This window comes from Cyprinodon variegatus, unplaced genomic scaffold (assembly GCF_000732505.1).
Source record: "Cyprinodon variegatus isolate N-32 unplaced genomic scaffold, C_variegatus-1.0 Scaffold248, whole genome shotgun sequence".
Classification (NCBI taxonomy): Eukaryota; Metazoa; Chordata; class Actinopteri; order Cyprinodontiformes; family Cyprinodontidae; genus Cyprinodon; species Cyprinodon variegatus.
In genome coordinates this window covers 830046-850113 of record NW_015150701.1, presented here as the reverse complement: position 1 = coordinate 850113, position 20068 = coordinate 830046, and the positions used below count along the sequence as shown (strand labels likewise).

Sequence of the window (20068 nt, the reverse complement as noted above, 5' to 3'; positions counted from 1 at the left end):
TTAATTACTAAAATCTTAATTTGAAGCAGTGAGGTAGGGGGAGGGGGAGAAAGGACCTCAGACTCCACACAGCGGGGGTCTCTTTCCTCTTAGCAGACTGAGTTTTGAAGGCGATCATCGATGCGGGACTGAAAGCTCGGTCAGAATGTGGCACACGTCTCAACTCCCTGAGGCTCCCAAACAGAGTCACCTCGTCTAGAGATTAAAGGAGGGTCATTTGGCGACGGCTGATGCTCGAAGACCGACTGCGAGATTTCATTAACTTCCTTGGTCAGTCTATTTCTCATCGAGGAGAATAGTCCTTTAATGGGAATTCAACATATTTTGGAGGGGGTTAAATGTTAATTATAAGGCAATGCAAGCTTTCATTACCATGTCATTACAGGTCATCTTCATATCCACCAGTGCAAAAAATCTCAGAATAAAGAACTGTGCAAGCTTCACCCTTAAAATATGCTGAGGAAATATTACTTTCAAGCAGATCATTTCTCTGCAGCTGTGAAAAAGGCAGCATTGATCAGTGGTAATAGGGTTTAAGAGAAATGTGTGAGCTGTGATGGAGTAAGAAGTAACGCATGAGTCGCTATATAGCGCTGCCATGGCTGATCTTCCACCCAGATTGGCCTGCCATATCAGCAGCGTCCCTAGTTTTTTTTTTTATTGCCTGAAGTGTGACTGAATTTTGTCTCTGCCTCCAAGCAGGAGAGCATCAAGATCAGAGAAAGTAGGATACAGAGTCAAGGATTTTAAGTCTTCAGACTGATATTGCACTTCTGACGGATAGAAATCATGAAGTGAGGCTGGTATCGGAGTATAATTCACCACATTTTTGACTTGTGGATCCAGATGTGTCGTTTCTGCATGGATTCCAGTCTGTAATTACCGCTCTGCTCCTGCCTACTGATGCCATTCTTTCCCTGTCATTACCCGGTCTCCTGCATGCCAGGGCCAGGTGACAAGCAGATGGGCCTGGCTGGTGCTGAAGCGAGTCCACTCGTCCATTCAGTCCCAAGCAGGCGGTGGCCCCAGCCTTTCAGCTTTTTATAAACATTGAGCATCCAAAATGGTTATAAAGTAAAACTTAACACTGTCATTAAGCAGTATAATATTTCAGACATCGCCACTTTATTTAACATACAGTAATAGTGTGTCAGCTCCTGTTCATTCTGATGCACCAGTTAGAAAGGATAAACACCTACCATCTGAGACTTCATATCAATGAAATAGTTAATCATAAAAAATCCTGGATTGAGACATAGGCTAATCCAAGGGAAAATCTCTTACTTGGCTTTAAAAGACCACAACAGTGAATCTAGCGGCAGAAGGACTGTTGTTTATTTGAGATGAAATCAGAGTTCTTGTAAAATTGTCACGCTAAGTCTAGATCGCAAGATTTAAAAATTAGCTGAAAAGCATTTTATTACTGTATGTGTAAACAAAAAAATTTCCGCCATTGGATGTTGGGTATTAACAATAAATGCCATCCAAAAGAATTTTCTTCAGTACAGATTTCTTCTATGTACCCCCGCTCACACGCACTAGCGCAATTTGTCGCACCCCATAGAGCCAAAAAAGACATATCATGCCATAAAGTAAAAAAACATATTCTTCTAAAGTGTACAAAGCAGTAAAAACTGGAAAATAAAGTTATAATACCAGAGTAGCGTGCTATTTGTAAAGGAATTTATGAAATCAAATGTTTCATTTGTGCAGCTGGCTCTTTTCATGATGTGATGATGACTGAGTGGCCTAATATAAAAATAACTTTGACACCCCTGCCCTAAATACTGTAGTTGGTGGCAGGTTGCTATCAAACATTTTGCTAATAACTGGCATCTATAATATTTTAAATCACTTTGTAAAGGAATGTTGTCCCACTCTCTTTTTAAGAGTTGTTTTATATTAGTACTACTGGATGGTTTTGCACCATGAACAGCCTATTTAACTTCATAAAATCACATACCAGTCTCAGGGGCTGTACTCTAATTAGGTAATCTTCTGTCATTTATTTACGTTGCATGCATTAGACCTTAAAGTCACAAATTGATGACTATTCTCCTTTAAAATTTTCTGGTAGGGAGAGAAATCATGGTTCTATCAATGACCACAACTTCTCCAGGTCCCATAGTGGCCCAAGATCATCAGTGTTTGAGTGACTGTAAAGTGCTTTTCTTTTTCTACTTTTACATCTGGTGTTTACTTTTTTAAGTTAAACACCAGATGTAATGAGTTAAACACATTTCAAAAATGTCTTTTGTTAATATTTTCCAAAAACTTTTGTGCATCCTTATGATGCTGGATTTCTCAGTCTTCACTCTGATGCTTAACACTGGTTGCAGCCTTGATACTTTCTTATTGCTGAATGCTCAAAGTGACTTTAGTATAGTCAAATGAGGTTAGTAGTGCTTTAGATGTCCTAGGTTCTATTGTGACCGGGATTAATTATGGTGGGTGTGTCACCTTTGGGAAGGTTTGCCACTTTGTCATGTTTTTCTATTTGTGCATAAAAAAAATCTCATTGTGGTTTTCTAGAATGCCAAATGGATTTGACATTCTTTACTGATTGACTGATAATGCCTTTCTCATCTCTTGCTTATTTACGTGGACGTAAATAAGCAATTTATGTATTGCTTACTTATGTCCACCAAAGATTATATATCTTTGGTGGAGGCGGTGGTTTGTCTGTTTTCTTTTAAATGACTTAAAAGTTATGAATGGATTTTAATGAATTTTTTATCAGTTGTGTCTCTCATGCCAAGGAACAATCCATTAAATGTTGGTGATGATCCAGAGCCTAATCTGGATACAGGTAATTTTGAAAAGATTCTCTTACATTGTGAGATAGAGATATTTGGCGCCGGAGGTTTAGTTACCCACTAAACCAGAGGGTGGCAGCAGCGATCACTGACAGCCTAAGCCTCTTAAGACAAAAACTGTAAACAAGGGAATGTTGCTGGTTTGTTAGATCGCTTAATTTAAAACTTATGAACGTATCTTATGGATTTTTTTCCCGGAATTGTGCCCTTATGTCAAAGAAAAATTCATTTAAATATATTAATGATTCAGATCATGTGCGAGTTTTAGCTAAATCACAATATGGGGCAAATTTTGCCTCTTGGCAGAGGTTCTATTTTAGTGATTCTGTTATTCTTCAGGGCTTAATGTCTGAACTTACTGTAGTTCTCCTCCTTTAAGTTTTTTCTCTAAACAAGAGTGAAAATTTTCTCCATAGGGGTTGGTTAGGATTTTGATTTTTTTTTCCCCCACCCTTAATAAATAAAAACATTCTCATTCAGAAAAAATTCTTACTCTGGTATATTTGTTTAATAGTAATAGCATTCAACAATTAAGAGTGAAAAATATCAAAAATAGATGCTGTCTGTAAGGTAATTGATACTTTTTAAAGTCTGGTATGTCATGAGTTCCAGGCATATCTTATTTTAAGGCATCTGATGGAAGAACACAGTAACACTTCAATAATAATAAAGGTTTTGTAATAATGAGCAATTGTTTCCTGTATATTGGTTTAAATAACAATCAAACACAGCATCTGGTTTTGTAACTTGGTTTATTTTGGTTGTTTTGGGTGCAGTGGATTTGTTTGGGGTGTGATTTCTTTGGTAGGCCACATCTTTTTCCATTTTTGTAAAAAGGTAAATTGATTTCACCTTACAATTTTTTTGCTTAACTCTTCCTAGAAGGGAAACACATGAATTAAAGAGTTAAAATATCAAAGCTCATCGTGAAATACTCACTTTTGCTGTTTCCCTCTGAAAGCAGGTTTGGACAGCACTGGTCTCAAGTATGGTGTTTTCTATGTTAAGTTTTGAGTAGTTGTTTGGGTTGAATTAAAATATTAGTTTTTTGGCTTTATGGGTAAATGTTTTTCAACTTTATCTGTTCATTTGAAACATTTTTTTTTTCCTTTTCTTGTTATTTTGCAGCCATATATTCTTTTAGAATGGTTTCTTCCTATATAGTTCTACCTCTATATAAGAAACATGTCTGCCATTGTACTGGGTTGGTGTGGTTTGGTTGATTTGCTGCACCAGAAAAAATTAAAGATGTGTCAGCTGGAAACTCTTTGGAGAATGTTTATCTTTCAAAGGGTTTGGGTCCCACTTCAAAGACTGCTTGACCTCCTGACAAGCATGTGACGGCTTCCACACTTACAAAATTTATCATTAGGTCACAATATCCTATTTATAATAACTACAATACTTCAACTAGGAAATTCATTATGATGGTTAAATATACCACAAAGATAATATACTTACCCCATCTCCTCACATATCTCTAGCATCAGCTCATGCGACCATAAATACCAAAAAACTAAAATACATCACATTTTTGTAATATAAAAGGGTTCTAAACATAACAGATCTGTTTGTGACAAAATCTTGATCTAGATAAAGCCAGGTACGTGCCGATGTGTGCTCTTTACACTGAGGGCAGAACAAGGTATCGCTCCAAGAGAGGCGAGATTAAAGCGGCTTTCACAGCCACCCCACCCCTACAACTCCCCCCGAACCTCTACCAAAATAAATCTAACAAAACTGCATTATACAAGCAATGAACACAACATATTCTGCGTTGCTGTGATTGCTGTTTGCTGCTTTTGTAACAGTGTGGTAAAAGAGTCTCATTGGAATTCATGAAATAGTTTTATCACAGCCCAGTGCTGTACAATCAATACATTAACTGGGGCTGACTCCCTCGAAGGAGATTGTGTTTATGCACCCTGACCCATTCCATAAAGTGTTGGGCATTACATTTTAAATGGGAGCAATAATCTAAAGCATTTGCAGAAACATGCAACAGATGCATGGAATAGTTTGGGCATGTTTTATAGTGAAGCTTACTGTTAATATTTGCTGATATGAACTGTGCTGATTTGCCACATTTTTACAGCGTTTATTGGTAATCATGGGGCTGCATATAGTACCTTCTGCTTTCCGCGAAATGTGCACACAGTCAGCGTACTTTGATATGAATGCATCATTTACAGATGATGTGAGGACAGTAAGCACAAAATAATGGAAAGACTGAACAGAGAGCTCAGTAAGAGAGAGCGTGTGTTTGAATTTGTGTTGTGCTGATGGGCTTATTATTTTATGGACTGCTGCTCTCTTAGTGCTCCCGTGGATGTGGAAGGCGAATTGAGATTGAATTAAGATAAAAATATAGGAGGACAGCTCCCAGCTAACCTGCAGGAGACGGAGATGTTGTCTGCCGCTTATTTATTCAACTTTCTGTTGATCACTCTTAAGTGTTGCTGCCATCATTCAAACTTCCCTATTTTAGTATGTCGGGAAATGTGCAACATGTTCTCCATTTCAAAATCTTCTTCTCATTTATATTCCGAATATTTCTTAAGCACACCGTTCACAGACAGTTACAGCCAATGATGCAATTTAATCTTTGGGTAAAACTGTTAAAGTCTTGTGTCACCTTCAGCAATAACAATAGTGATGTCCTCAGACTCAACGTCTATCTGAAGTGGCGTGGAAAAAAAAAAAAAACAATAGGAGGAGGCGGCTCTGGTTGTTGGGAATATTGTTTTAGGCAGCCCCAGCTTCAGGGACTGTCCAGCAGTCATAATATTTGTGACGAGGTTAGATTGACTTTTTGAAGAAATCAATATGTGATATAGCCTACATGCTGTTGTGAACCTGGGAGGTAATGGGATCTTTGCAACGCTTGGCTAACAGGACTATGCGCCTTTTCTTTGGTTATTTCTCTCTCAGTTCTACCTTTCTCCTTCTGCTGCCTAACCTTACCCTCAACTTCGCTTCATTTAATGGAAAGAACATCTATAAAACAGAAAAATGTTAATATTTAATATCACAGTAATTGGTGACAATTAGGGGCAATGACTGGATCATTAATCTTCTTGAGGGTGATGATGGATGAGTAGAAGGGGGAAAAAAAGCTATTCAGACAGGATACAGTCCAGTAAAAACAGTTAAAATTAGAAATGTATTTTCTAACAAACAATTACTAATTACTGCTTGAGCCAACCAAACCACTGCTATGATTGAGAAACTCTACTTAGACTCTGTTTCAGTCTAGATGTTACTGAAGGATGTTCCAGCTAATAGATGTGCAGTAATCTGCTTGGAGCGTATAACCACCAGATGGATCTGATAAATGTTTAAATTGTGAGAAGGAAATCATGCACCTATAAGAAAGGATATGCACCGCCTCTACACACCGCATGTATATCAAAGGTAGAGGTAAAAAAAAGTGTTAATAGCCTTTACCCTTTAAACACACAGATTTCCCCATATTTGTCTGCTATTTTGAGTTTATTGTTACAAGTTAAATTTTTTCTAAAATTTGAGAAAAAAATATCTGCATTATGAATCCAAAGTTGCATCAAATAAGTAGATAAATAAACAAGAAAAAATGTTTTTTTTTGTTTCATTTTATAAGCCTTGCTATTAAATTGGAATATAACTAGAATGAGTTGGGATATTTATGCTCTACTGATGCTTAGATCTGTTCTTTTTAATATCTAAGATGCCTTGTGCAATACTAAAAAATGTGATTCATGTAACTGTCTTTCAGATGGATGGATGCCAGAATCTCCAGATATCACTTAGACACGTATAATGGCCCCCTCTAACCCCCACCAACTGTCCCTGCAACCGTTGGACCTCCACACTGAAAGTCAGTCAAGTAGGCAGCCTGTTAGACTATAATCACACAAGCCTGACCTGATACATCATGACCCCACCCTTCCGTACACCCCGCCACTTCACTCTGCTACACTTTGGCACAAGTTGCTAAGCAACAGGCTACAGGAGCACCTCTGAGTCCAACATGGGGGAAACGCTCAACAAAATGACAGTGACAAACATGGAGGGCAGGGGAGGTGACAAGGTGTCACTTTGCAGACCATCTTCCTCCCCTCTTCCTCTGTCTATCCTCGTCACACAATTTGCTTCCGCTCAGTGGGCCTCACTCATCCTTCCTATTCATTGTTCCTTCCTGTCTCCGGTGCAGAAACACGTGCAGGAATTAAGCTCAGGTGTAGTTTGGGTATGGAGCTGACATGAAAGACAGGATTAATGTTCAAACTTGTCCCTCTGTGCAGCAGTTTGTGTTTACAGCAGTTTGCTTGTTTATGGGGAAGTCTTAAGTGACAGTGAAGCACTGAGGAGACATTTGTCTGCTTTTACCTAATTAATTTGTCAGAAGGAAGCCTTGTTAGTTTCATGGTAATAGAAAGTGTCACTGACATATTTTTTTTTACTGATATTCAGTGATGTAACCTGATTATTATCATCAGAATGAGGAGAATAACTTAAAATCCTTGCTTAAAATGACAGAGGGGCCTTAAAATGTCTGAAATGTAATAGACCACGTATGTCTGAGATAAATAAATAAATCTAATAAGTTTTCACCTCCAAAGCCTATTTTATTTATCACTATTTTTAAAATGAATTCTATGTCCAGCAATAATAAGGTATATATATCAAAACAATAAGTTGGCCTCTCAAAATAATCTTTTTATGACCTTGAAATGCAAACCTGCTTGAAATACATCTCATGACTCTTGTGTTGTATGTGATGAAAGGCAGGTTTTTAGGAAGGCCCCCCAATAGACAAAAACGCAGTTGAATACATTCAGATTAGACAGAAATGGGGGTGGGACAGAAGTAGTTCCTAGAGCACAAAAAAACGTACAACAACACAAAGTAGGAGCAACGTTTACCTGTTTCATCCCTACCATTCCTTCACCAGTAGTTTTAGATCCAAAGGGTTTTTGAAATCTTCTTCCCCTCTTACGTACAAAAAAAACTTTAGGGCATAAAACTCCTGAAAAGCACATCTGAAATAACCTTCCTATTGAAGAACCTGCTATAGAGCTGTTTGATCAGATTTGTTTCTTAGAAAAAAAGTGTTTTATAATTTTTTTATAACCACTTAGATTGGTTGAGTCATGGACATTGAGGTGGCTGATAGTTATAATGAGGTTTTATGTATGTATCTTAATGTTTAGTTTAATGTCAAAACGTATTTTATTTATTGATAGACGAAAACAACAAGAACAGAATTGAAAGCTTCTATTGTGTGCTTGCTCTGTACGAGCTCTCTGACTTCATCTGCCGGCTCGACCTGACCTCAAACAGCCACTCAATTTAAACTGGCCGGAGACCGAGATAGAAAATGGGGTCAGGTCTAATCAACACCGCTGTCATGATTATGTCCACTCCACTCCAACCTGTTACCAGGCAACAGGCAGGAGCGCCACAAAAACGATGTGACAGCTGCAGGTAGATTAAAAGTGTATAGGGTGGACAGAAACCCATAGGTTGGTAGGAGAGGAGGATACAGTGGGTGGACGGCCTCATTTTTTTCCAGAAGGATCTTCTGTATGTGTTTCTGTTATTTTGTCCCTTAGCAAATTAAAAAGTTTAAAAGAATATTTCTTCTCACATTAAATATTCTTAATTTTAAACCAAAGATTATGAAAAATACAAAAGCATGACAAAATGTTTCTGATATTATGTCTTACGATCTCACAGTCCTGCAGGTGGTTTAATTTATGCAGCACTTAAATGCAAAATATCCTAAATTTGAAACACTCTTGAGAAATCAAACTATAATTCCAGTTAACATTCGCACATTAAGAATAATTTGGTGTCATGATCTGGCCTGTTTGCTCCTCCCTAAATAATAACTCCTCTCACCTGCCCTCTTCCCTCCCTGCCTCAATTATAATTTATCCCTCTCACCTGTTTCCTCTGGTTTATATTCAATTCAGCCTGAGCATTCAGTGCCAGATCATTGCTTGTCTTTCTGTCAGTCTTTCTGTTCAGTTTTATTTGGTTCATGTCCTGGATCCTAGCTGCCAGTGGAAAGAGAGTTTTAGTGTTTGTCTCATCTCCTGATCGTCCACTGTTTCTCCCCCGTGGAGTCCTCTTTGTTTTTGGCTCACTGTGGGGGGAGGTTCAGTTTTTATCAAAGTAAGCCTGGCTCCAGGGAGGAGACCAGTTTAAAGTCCTGCTTCAAGTTCCGGTTCCTACGTCCTGTCTCGGCTACCCTCTTCCACTGTGCCTGCCTGTCTGCCCCTGATCCTGTCTGTTCCTGTCTGTTCTGGATCCCTCACCAGGATCGGCTTCCAGTATCACCTCTGGGACTGCAGCACTGGGGACACTCATGGTCTGGACTGTTAAACCAGGTAAGTGACCAACACAGTTAATCTTCTATCAGTTGATCGTGGTCACTTACCTGTGTTTCTCCCCCAGAGTGTCTGAGATTGTCCACACATTTTGAATATGGTTCAGGTCAAGTTAAAGGAGAATTCCGGTTTTTAACACTTTTAGCCCATTTTCTGTAGTGTCCAGGATGAAATCGAATGATCGACACCAAAATTTTGACAATTGGTCCTGTCTCTGCTTTTTGGCTCATGCAGAATCCCCGCCTGGCTGCTTCAGAATGGCTTCCATTGTGCATGTCCGATAATGTCCTTAAAACAACCTTAAACGTTCTTTTTTTAAAATATGCTACTCACCGGGTCGTCAGCGCTGTTCAATGACGTTCCAAAAAAAGTTTCGTAAAGAAAAAACGTTCCTGTAGTGTTTTATTTAGCATTTTGTAAATCCCATTGAGTTCTGTTGGAATAGTCAATATTCCCCTGCCACCGGAAACGGAAATGGGGCCTGTTTACACAGTTGTAGTCTTTTCGCTTCACTCTGTGTACTCCGACGTCGAGAATCAAGAATCCACCTTTCGTATTCCATTTTCAGAGTTTTTTAAAGTGTTTAACAGAGACGTTAGCACCTCGGCGTCGGAGTACACAGAGTGAAGCGAAAAGACTACAACTGTGTAAACAGGCCCCATTTCCGTTTCCATTTGTACAAGACAACTTGTACAAAGTCCAGAGATATTTAGGAATATCAGTTAATTTAAACAACAAAACAAAAGAACCATATAATTATGATATTAATATGAAAAATGTACTCATTAAGTCAAACTTTAAAGGTCCTAGCCATTTTTTTTATGGAATCTGGCTTAAGATTGATCCATTTAATCATAATTTGAATGTGACAGATTTTCTGGCTTTGGACAACATCCATGTAAAGGCACCGAGTATGATCTACCATAAAAACCTTTACTGTATCGATCGTTTCTAAAAATATGGTGGTCTATGCTCCTTAACAGAACCAACAAACCCAGACACTCAATGAAGCATGACCTACCATGGTCTTCTGCGAACGTCATACAGATCAATCTTATTGGGCGCCCTCCAAGGAGTGGCTGAGGAGAGAGACAAAACTAGTTATAATCCATTTATTTTCAGCCATCTTCCATAAGATTAAGGCAAAGCAAACCTAAATATTTTCTCTCTTTTAAGCTGCGAGAAAGCTGGGAAGATGATGTACAGCTAAGGACTTGAAAGCTCAAGACTTTTTTTGTCATTAGTTAAACAACAGATTGTTGATCTGATGGTAGTGGAGCTTACCTGGGTAGTATCGTGTCACCCCTGTGGCACTTCCAAACACCTGCCAGCGCAGAGAGCTGTCCTCTCGCCGGTTTTCAATGAAGACTCGCTCCAGAGCTTGTGTCCAGTTGAGCTCATTTAGGATAACTGGGGCTAAAGAAAAGAAAAAAATTATCTTTCATATGGCCTAAAATAACACACCTATGTAAAACTTACAAAAACTTTCAACAATAATTGAGATTGTGGGTGCTTACAAACAATAAAGTAAACCTGAAGCCAAGAAATTCTGCAGGCATAAAGCAGCCTAAAATCCTTTGTGCAATAAAAAGCAAATTTTCTCATCATCTTATTCCAAAATACAATGAAATAGGTGTAAATATGTGAGAAAGATGGATAGAAACTGGTACTTATGACTTATGAATATAATTGCACATATTACAATTCATTTCATAAAAGTGGTAATACTGTTTTTGAAATGTTATTCTTTTATGTTCTTTCTTGGGAAAATCAACAATATTAGACTGTCAAAATATGAAAATAACACTGTAATGGTATTTTAACTATCAGACTGCTGCTCAGCAAATAGATCTGACAGTATTACTACCTTTTTTTAAACAAAGCAAACAGAGCCAAATTTGTAAGTTGCTGGTTAGAAAACTATGAATCTAATTACATGGAAATTAATAGCCTCTTTATTTGTACTTCATCTGTCTCTTTTTAAAATGTGTGTTGCAATCTATTTAAAATGTCATTTAACAGATTAAAGATAAAGACATGCAAAATGATACAAACAAAATTTAGAAAGATTTAAACTGTCCCACATAAACCCAGGTTTGTCTCTAAATAAGTGAAAGGTTGAGGCAAACAACCTTTCCCTCTGCTGGCTGAAGTTAACTGAGTGCATCAGAATGGATGTATATGGGAACCTCGGGCCGGTGGTTGCTGTCAGAGCAGGACTTTAGTCTAATCTCTGTGATCTCTGCGCCCCACACAGGGCGGGTCACCTTGAGGGAGGGTCATACCTCATGTCACTCACAGCAGGCAGAGGCAAAGGTTCCGGCTGAATGTTGGATAAGAGACTGATTTTAACTTTTTTCAACCGATTAGCCCGAAATCTCCCCTCTTTTGGTTTAGCAGAGTTAGAATTAGTGTTGAGTTCAAAGCTTTATAGAGTAGCCCAAAACCTTGTTTTGGCTTAGAAAACATGCAAATTGAAAAAGAAGAATGGGCCCGGCCCTTAGGAATGAGAAGTCGTTTGGGTTCTTTGTTAGCCTGCAATACCTGATACTGGTCTATGCCTGTGAAAGAGGGGTTGTTAGGGGGGAATTGTTGGCCAGGTTGAACAGATGATGGGGGTTGAGATGATAGCGGGAAGGAATCAACTCTATCACTGTGTTGTAAGTTTTTTAAAAGCTGCAACCTGAGTCCACCCACTCCGTTTAAGGTTGTTTTTTTCTCTCTTAACATAAATGGCTTCCTTAACACCCCTTTCAAAACACTTGGCTTCTTTGTCCAAAATGTAAACATTCTGGTCCTTAAAATAATGTCCCTTGTCAGCAGAGTCTTGTCTGCAAGAGGTAGCTCATCTGTGTTGAGCCATGCATCTGTGGAGAGGTTGTTTCGTATCTCCAATATAAAGATCAGAGCATTCCTCACTGCATTTAACTGCATACAGCACTCAACTCATCTTAGCTATGGTAGCTTTGTCTTTAGGATGCACTAGTCTCTGTTTAAGGGTCTTGTTTGGCTTGAAATGGGATTTTGTGTTTGGAGAAAGTTCAATGGGAATAGATGGGAAACGTCTTCAAACTTGGAAGCAAATTTTAGTGCATGCTATACATCCATTACACAAAGAATTTAAGGTAGCAGGTATCGCTCATCAGAGTTTAAAAAAAGTTGTGCACTCCTCAAATGTTCAACAGTAAATTGAATAAAGGAAAGTTTACAGAATACAACTGTCTGACTTGCATTTTGCACACTCCTTATTTTGCATCCACCTGTGGTCTCAATTATTTTTTTGCAGTTCTAAAAAAATCCTTAAACAACATGCAAAATGGACACACACACATATCCACACAATGAAATGCATTCAGTCTGTGTTTAATAGCTAAACTGAAGTCAGAAGATGGGGAGTGCAATCAGAGGTTTAATAGCCACCTGATTAAAGAGGAAACAAGAAAAGGCGCTGAGCTGCAGAGAACTTCACTCGCTCCTCTGATTTAATTACTCAGCCAAGCAAAGCTAGATAAGCCTCAGAACAGACAAGTCCAGCATTTCTCAACACTGCATTTTAATTTTACACAAATAAACGATCATTATCCAATTTTCCCATGCTTCCAATTACTGCAAAGTTTCTAACAAGCCATTAGTTGAGAGCTAAGAAACAAGCAGGAAACAAATTCTCCTTCTGTTTGTCTCTTAAATTGGAAAGTCACATTTAAATAAAATGATCAACCAGAAAATCTGTAAATTATAATTTTTTAAATATTCATTTTTTTATGTTTAACACTACAGGAAGCCATTTTATATTATGCCTTTGAAAAAAATTGCACTTCCTAACAAAAGCTCTGTGTTATTACTGTCTATCAAAGAGCAAAATCAAATACTATGCAAAAAATAGCACAACAACAACAAAGCTCAGCCCAAACAGTGTCTGGAGGACATGAGTGTGTGAAAGCCAAATTGCTGCCATCACCGAGGGGAGCTCCTCGACATGTTTTCCCTCCAAATTTCAAGACAAAAGCACAAAGGAAGAACGGAGGCGGTTAGAAGCAGCTGTACAAGTTACCAAAACCTTAAAAACCCTGTGGAGGGTGTTATGGGTGATTGAGAGAAAGAAATTAACATGAGTGATTAGCTGCACTATAGAAAGAAAAAAAGCTACATCTTGCCCACAAAGTCAGAAGAGGAATAAAACAACCAAGTGAACATATTTCCTAAATTGAAACATTTTCATCATCACTTTTTAAAAGCTTTTGACTAGAACTTAATCCTAAAACCATATTTTTGCTTTGGCTATTTTCACAAAATGATCACTGAAGTTTAGCTTCTGTGATTTTTGATGATTCATATCAGAAGGCCTCATGCCAAAGATGCTGCAAAATACTTTCCAAAGGACCAGCATGAGAGTTAAAGTATCCTTCATAAGTTAGTCTTTACATTCGCCAAGAGACCAGATGGCGGGAAGAACCAGAAGGTTGGAAGTAAAGAGATTTGAAAGGCATTTTGAAACAGTGACATTTGAGATGTAAACTATTCAAACTTATATGTGCATATTGCATTTTATAGCAGGTGATGGTCATGATTTAACCAATATTTACAGTTTTATACAATACTGTATAAACACAAGTTCATACTATTTAGTAAAATGGTAGAATTTGTCACTGTAATAAAATAATAGTATTAGAATTGGGTTATAAATGCAGGCTTTTATATAAACAGACAAAACAAACTACAGTTTAAACCAGACACATAACCTAGAAACTGTATCATTTGGTTATCTGTATGCTGAGTTTTGGACAGATTATTCCTAAACTGTCCATTTAATATCAACATTAACAAATTATTTTGGGGTAATTCTTTAAAAAGGGGATCTTTGCCACACCTTGATAATCCTTTGGATTTATTGACTAGAAATAAGAGCCTTCAAAACAAGATAAAACAATTGTACTTCACAGAAAATCAGTAAAGATGTTTCAAAAAACACATAAAGGGGTTCTTAAAATCTGGGGAATTGCTGCTTAAGATTTTAAAACATTACCATAAAGTAGCCTAAAATCTAAAGAATTCGACTGGTTCTACGTTTCTGCAGTGTTCTTAACTAACCCAACACAACATTTTAAATATTCTTTAGTGTTTGTGTGTCTGTGCTCGACGGCTGAAAGAGATAAAAGATGGTCCATGTGTGTTTATACCGCCAGCCAAAACTAAAACAGTCACATTGGAGCCACCTACCACAACGTTAGGGCTAATCTGGCAAAACACACACATTCACCGGAATGCATATCTGCAGGTGATCTCTGAAGAAAAAAATGGTACATCAGAGATAAGACAACACAGAAAACTAATTATCTTTGATTTATTCAGTTAGGATATGCTGTGACTTCTCTGGACAGTTGATAAAAAGACAAATTTCCCTTGGGTGGTGGTGGTGGTGGTGGGAGGGGTGTGCCAGTGCAGTCAGACAGGGCCTAGGAGCACCAGCCTGGCCCCATCTTTCACCTGAAATGCGCTTCTCTGTGATATCTTTAAAAGGTAATTCATCAGAGCTTCGCTCCCTTGACATTTAAAGCACCCTTGGCTTTGCACCTTTATGGAGCAAGACTGCACACCAAGTAGGGAAACAATTATGAGCGGGATTTATGGAGCGTCGCTGTGCAAGATCATTCCTCAACTCCCATCATCCTGGTCTCTATCCTACCCCTCCCCAAAACCCCCACGTACATACATTCTTCACAGTGATGTACCTCAGATTAAGACTGAACTGATCTGTCCCTTATGCCCTGTATTAATCTGACTCTATAAAAATAAGTATTATACACACAGAGCAGAGAAATTGCACTGTAGTGAGCCAAAAGTGGTCCCTCGTGAAAATCAATGATGGTATTTGGAGCTAAACCTATTAGCTGGAGGACTTTGAAGATTTATAATCGTTTATGCAGCAATTGTCTGAGGGTAAAATGGAGGGAATAAGTTGCATGGATATTTGAAACGATTTTGGAAAACTTTGCCTGAAAATGAAAAAATCTGATTCTCTATTAATTGGTCTGATGTGAATACATTAAAGTAGTGGCACCTGAGGGTGGCGGAAAGGTTATGTTGCAACTGTCTGTAACAGTAGAAGTAGAAGTGGGTTATTGGAGGCACGGTTGTTTTTAAAACAGCTTCGGGAAATAGACTAATGTTACTACATTGTTTTTGGCATCAGTCAATACACATCACCATAATAACAAACCAGCAAGTTCTTCAATATAACATATTGATGTAAATTTCAACAGAGAGGAAATTAAGTTCTTCAAAAAACCTTATGAATATTAATTTGTAGAATTTGTGGCCTTTGCATTAAAAAATTTCCAGTTTAATTCATATCTTATTTAGAAAGAGTTAATTATGATAAAGGTATGAAAGAGGGTTAATCTAAAAATGTAAGTGTAGAGATTCATCTAAAATGACTTAATAGATGGCATTCTCGCATTTGTGGTTCTCCACCCCAAAAAATGTGCCTACTGTCGGAAGTGGATTGCTTACTTGTTTATCAATGAAAGATTTTGCGTATGTGCCCATTAACGTTATTTAGGTAGGATCTAAGCATACTGTAAGTCGTACGCTGTTTGGCTAGTGGTCAGCCATTACGCTGAAGCACAAAGAAGTACTGTTACATACAGTTTAGGTGTTTTATTTATGAAAGTGTGTGCAACAATAATCTTTTTCCCCTTCCAATAATCAATTGGGGAAACATTATTGACAATTTAGCTGTTTTAATACGATTTCTGAACAGCTTTTTATTTTTTTCACTTATCTTGTTGCCACTTTGCCAACAGCTATCTAGAATTTATCTAACAAAGTAAAGTCAGGAGTGTGTATGTCAGCTAAAAACTAATATATTATTTGGAATTAGAAGATTTGCTGAAAAAGTAAATATAAATTTTATGAAATGCAAAGGAGAGAGATGAACAGCCAGTATTTTAATTTATTTTGTTCCACTTCATACTTTAAGTCAAGGATTGTTATTTACCACAGATGTGGACTCCTCTACAGAAACCTGTTCAAATATTGAAAAACATTTCAGTCTTTGACATCTGTCCAAGAATTATTAGTTAATTGTTCATTTTGGTTCAAAATGATTGCACATGCAATTCACTATGTCAGACTTATCACCAGTAAGTAAAAATGGGGGCGAGCACATAGGACGGCCTGATGTCAACCAGAATTATTGACAATTAGAAGGACCACTTATTTTGATGATCCACCCGGAAAAAGAACTACCTCCACTACACCTTTAATATGTTGGCTTTTTTGTTGATAGCAATTAACTTATACCAATTAGACTATGTTAGGTTAGCTCCAAGTTTTGAATTCATATGTAGGATAAATGGCAAATAAGTATGAGCAGGTTCCCGGTTCATTGTTATCTTCTTCAGTTCAATATTGGGAGTTCTAAAAATGTCTACAAAAAGTAAAGATCCCATTATTGTGCTCTCGACACTAATTACCTTTTCAAATTTTCCCTAAAATCCATCTTTCCTAAAATTTTAAAGCACTGTGGAAGGAGGCCCAGAGACCACCAGTGGTATTTGTATCTCATTTTAAAAACCAGAATTTTCACAGGATTTACATAGTTAAAAGGTCCAAAGAGATTAACTCCACTCTATAAATGCAAAGTTTGACGGCCCACAGCCATTAGAAAAAGCTTTAGCAATAGTTTCATCATCCTATACAACATGGCAGACATTAACAGCTATTTGTTATGAAGTTTTAAAATCATAATGTGGGACATATTGTGAAGTCACACAAAACGGAACACCTAAAAACCCTAATAATGAGAATTAAAATGGGTCCTGAATCTCATTTTGGATAAGCGTGAGCTAGTTCATTTTTTTAAATAATGATTAAAAGAAAGGAATCTGATTCACATTAAAAAATGTTTCTTTGAAAAGGATTGTGAAATTTTTACTTTGCTAGCGGAAACTATTATTTTCACATTTTGTGACTTACATTCATATTGTAATTTTAGATTAAAAAATATAATCTTTTTTAACCTCCATCCAAAGGAAGCTCTCTCACTGTCAAAGCAGGCAAGCTGTATGTCAATCCTACAGGAGTGGAGAGCAAGCTTTCTAAAGAGAAAGTGTGTTAACCATATCATGATTATGGCTATTAACCTTCAGATAATCTTTTATCCTGATTGATGTTTGTAACATTATGTACCACATCTTCAGATACTCACAATTTTTTATTCCATCTCTGTTCAGCAGATGTTTTCCAACAGCGATGTGAATTCAGAGCGGCAGAGATCAGGTACCGCTGTTTATTCTAAAGACCTCACAGGCTCCAAATAAAAACAAACCGGCAGGCTGATGTACAAATAACTTCCTCCACAGTTCAAAAATCACTGCACAGCAGCACCTCAGCTTCTCCTGCATGTATCACCTTTCTTCTCTTCCCCTCCGTGTTGTCAGTACAGTTCATTTTCCATCTCTCTCTATCCATTCTCCTGTTTCTTTTCTGTCTTCTCCTCTTTCCTTCAGGCCTGATTTTGAGCATGGCTGAGTGTTAAAAGAGCCTGAACCTTAAAGCCTTTCATCCCGCGGAGGGAAAATGGCAGCAACAGGAACTGGCAGCATCTCACACATCCAAACACTGAGTTTTTTTTTTCTCCCCTGAGTTTTCACAGAGGAAAAAATATCTTTTCATAGCTTTGTTAGTGGAAAAAATAACCTGTATAAAATAGTTCAAATTGCAGCTTTTATTCTTTAAAGTTCACATTATTGTCAAAGAATTCTCCAAATGAAAAAAAAGCTACAAAAAACATATTTTTAGGCTTTGTGAGTTTTTTGTGTGCAGGGTATTCACTAAACTGCATTTATTGGAGTAAACAGTTTTAACGCTAAAAACAACTAAAGCCCAAACAATATATATTACTTCACATCGAAAAACCTTTTTCACTCACCATGTTCTTGAGGATTTATGTCAAATAAACTTCAAAGTAAATACAAAATAGCCTTAAATCATAAGCAACTGGAGTTTCACTCAATTTCTCTGAAAAAAGAAGAAAATATTTTCAAAGGATAAAAGACTTTCTATTGGTGGGGAATTAGTTGATTGGCAGCAGTGGCGTAAAGGGGGAATCTCAGTTGTCTGAAATCTATTTGATGAAAGACTCATAGTTATCCATGTTTGGACCAGATTGTCGCCAAATACAATCTGTCACATAGTCAATTCTGGATGTCCACTTATGCAGCCCACTATCTAAATGCTTGGGAAGCCCTTCGGGTAGTCCGGTTGAAGCATTGCTCAGTAAATCACATATTAGTACTAAATGGAATACCTCTTTACTTTATAAATTGCTACTATTACAACTATCATCATAAACATAAGACTTTGGGAGTTCATGACCAGGACTGGCATATAAAAGGAATAGCCAGCTTCAGAGAAGCAAACCAAAAGTATAACGTATAAAATAAAAAACCAGACAATACAGCTGCTGAACTCTGTGATTTTGTAAAGATTACTTGTGTTTAACCTTCCCTATCTTGATATGTCTGCTTATGTTTACAAACAAACAGGGACAAAACTTAAATCGTGGCCTCTTATGTCCAGCAATAAAAAAATATGTATTTATTGAAAATACTTTTTGTTTGATTGAATAAAAAAAAAAAAAAATCCCTATGTAAGGCTGATGCTCTGTTTAGCTGTGACACCATCCTGGCTTTTACCCTGTCTCACTCCTTGCTCACATCCATGTCTTTTGGCATTAAAATTGGCTCAACTCATCTTCTTAACTGATTATTTCTAAGAGAGACACGTATGGAGCTACTTACTGTACTGTTAGCTTTTTTAACATAGAAAGTATGTAACGTATGTAAAGAGACATTATGTACGTTTTTGCTGAAAAATATCTTTAAAATATCCTTTTTATTTACCCCATTAGACTACTGATGTCAAGCCCATCCATGTTAAGTAGGTCCGACCTAGCAAAAAAATTGAAGCGTTATATTCCAGATGGATTTTGTGGATACTCAGAAACAACCAGGCGTCCAGCTCAACCCAAGCATTAATGGCAAATCCAGGTAAGGTGAAAAAAAGTTAGAAAAAAAAACAAAACTTGTTAAGAACAAGCAGAACAGTGTTATAGTTCGGTGTTATGGCCACGGTTGGCGATATCATTAGAAAACTCCAAAATGCCTCTTTATGTTCCATTTGAGCCCAGGTGTACTGTAGGTTTCTTCCTGTTAAAATTAATTAATAAATCTGCTTTTGCTACATGCATGCTCTGTGTGAGGGACTGCTGCTGGGTCAGCAACATAATGCAAGTGATGCCAAATGCATCATCAAGATGAAGCAAATCCTACAAACTTAATAACTTAAAGCAGTTAGCTGGTTTTCCTTAGATAGAACAATTCTAACCAATTTGTCTGAATGATTTCATTGAACTGCTTCTGTAAAGTTCCTTGACATGACATTTGTTATGAATCGCCACTATTTAAATAACCGGAATTTAAATAAACTGATTTGAACATTGAATTTCTGAGCATCAGAGGCATCCGGTTTAGATGCAAATTACCATGGACACGTGTCTATGGGTGTTGGGAAGCCCTGCAGTGCATTTCAAACATATGGTGAGAGGCATTTTGAAGTCTTTTCAGCTTTGTGAGTATAGTGCTGTGAGGATACAAGCTAGATTTGTGTCAAATGAGTTCAAAGTGTCATACACATCAGTTGCAAAATCTGAACTTTTGCAGCTCAATACAGTACATACACCAGAGAAGCTGTTGGGAGACAGTAAATGCATCCAAGCCATGGTCTCCCCTCCTGCAGAGCTGTCAGCATTAAACCATGAAAAATGAAATATGTATATATATATATATATATATATATATATATATATATATATAT

At 37.4% G+C, this 20068-nt stretch overlaps 1 protein-coding gene across 5 annotated transcripts in view; it reads right to left on the bottom strand.

The window, feature by feature from the left end:
• The window catches only part of cacna2d2 (calcium channel, voltage-dependent, alpha 2/delta subunit 2), a 241815-nt gene that overhangs the window by 57135 nt on the left and 164612 nt on the right, over positions 1-20068 (bottom strand). For all 5 annotated transcript variants that reach the window (XM_015382058.1, XM_015382059.1, XM_015382060.1 and 2 more), the window contains 2 exons: positions 10475-10606; positions 10212-10269 (listed from right to left, as the gene is read on the bottom strand). In XM_015382058.1, coding sequence (XP_015237544.1) covers positions 10212-10269; positions 10475-10606 — 190 coding nt within the window. The remainder of the gene's footprint in view (positions 1-10211; positions 10270-10474; positions 10607-20068) is intronic.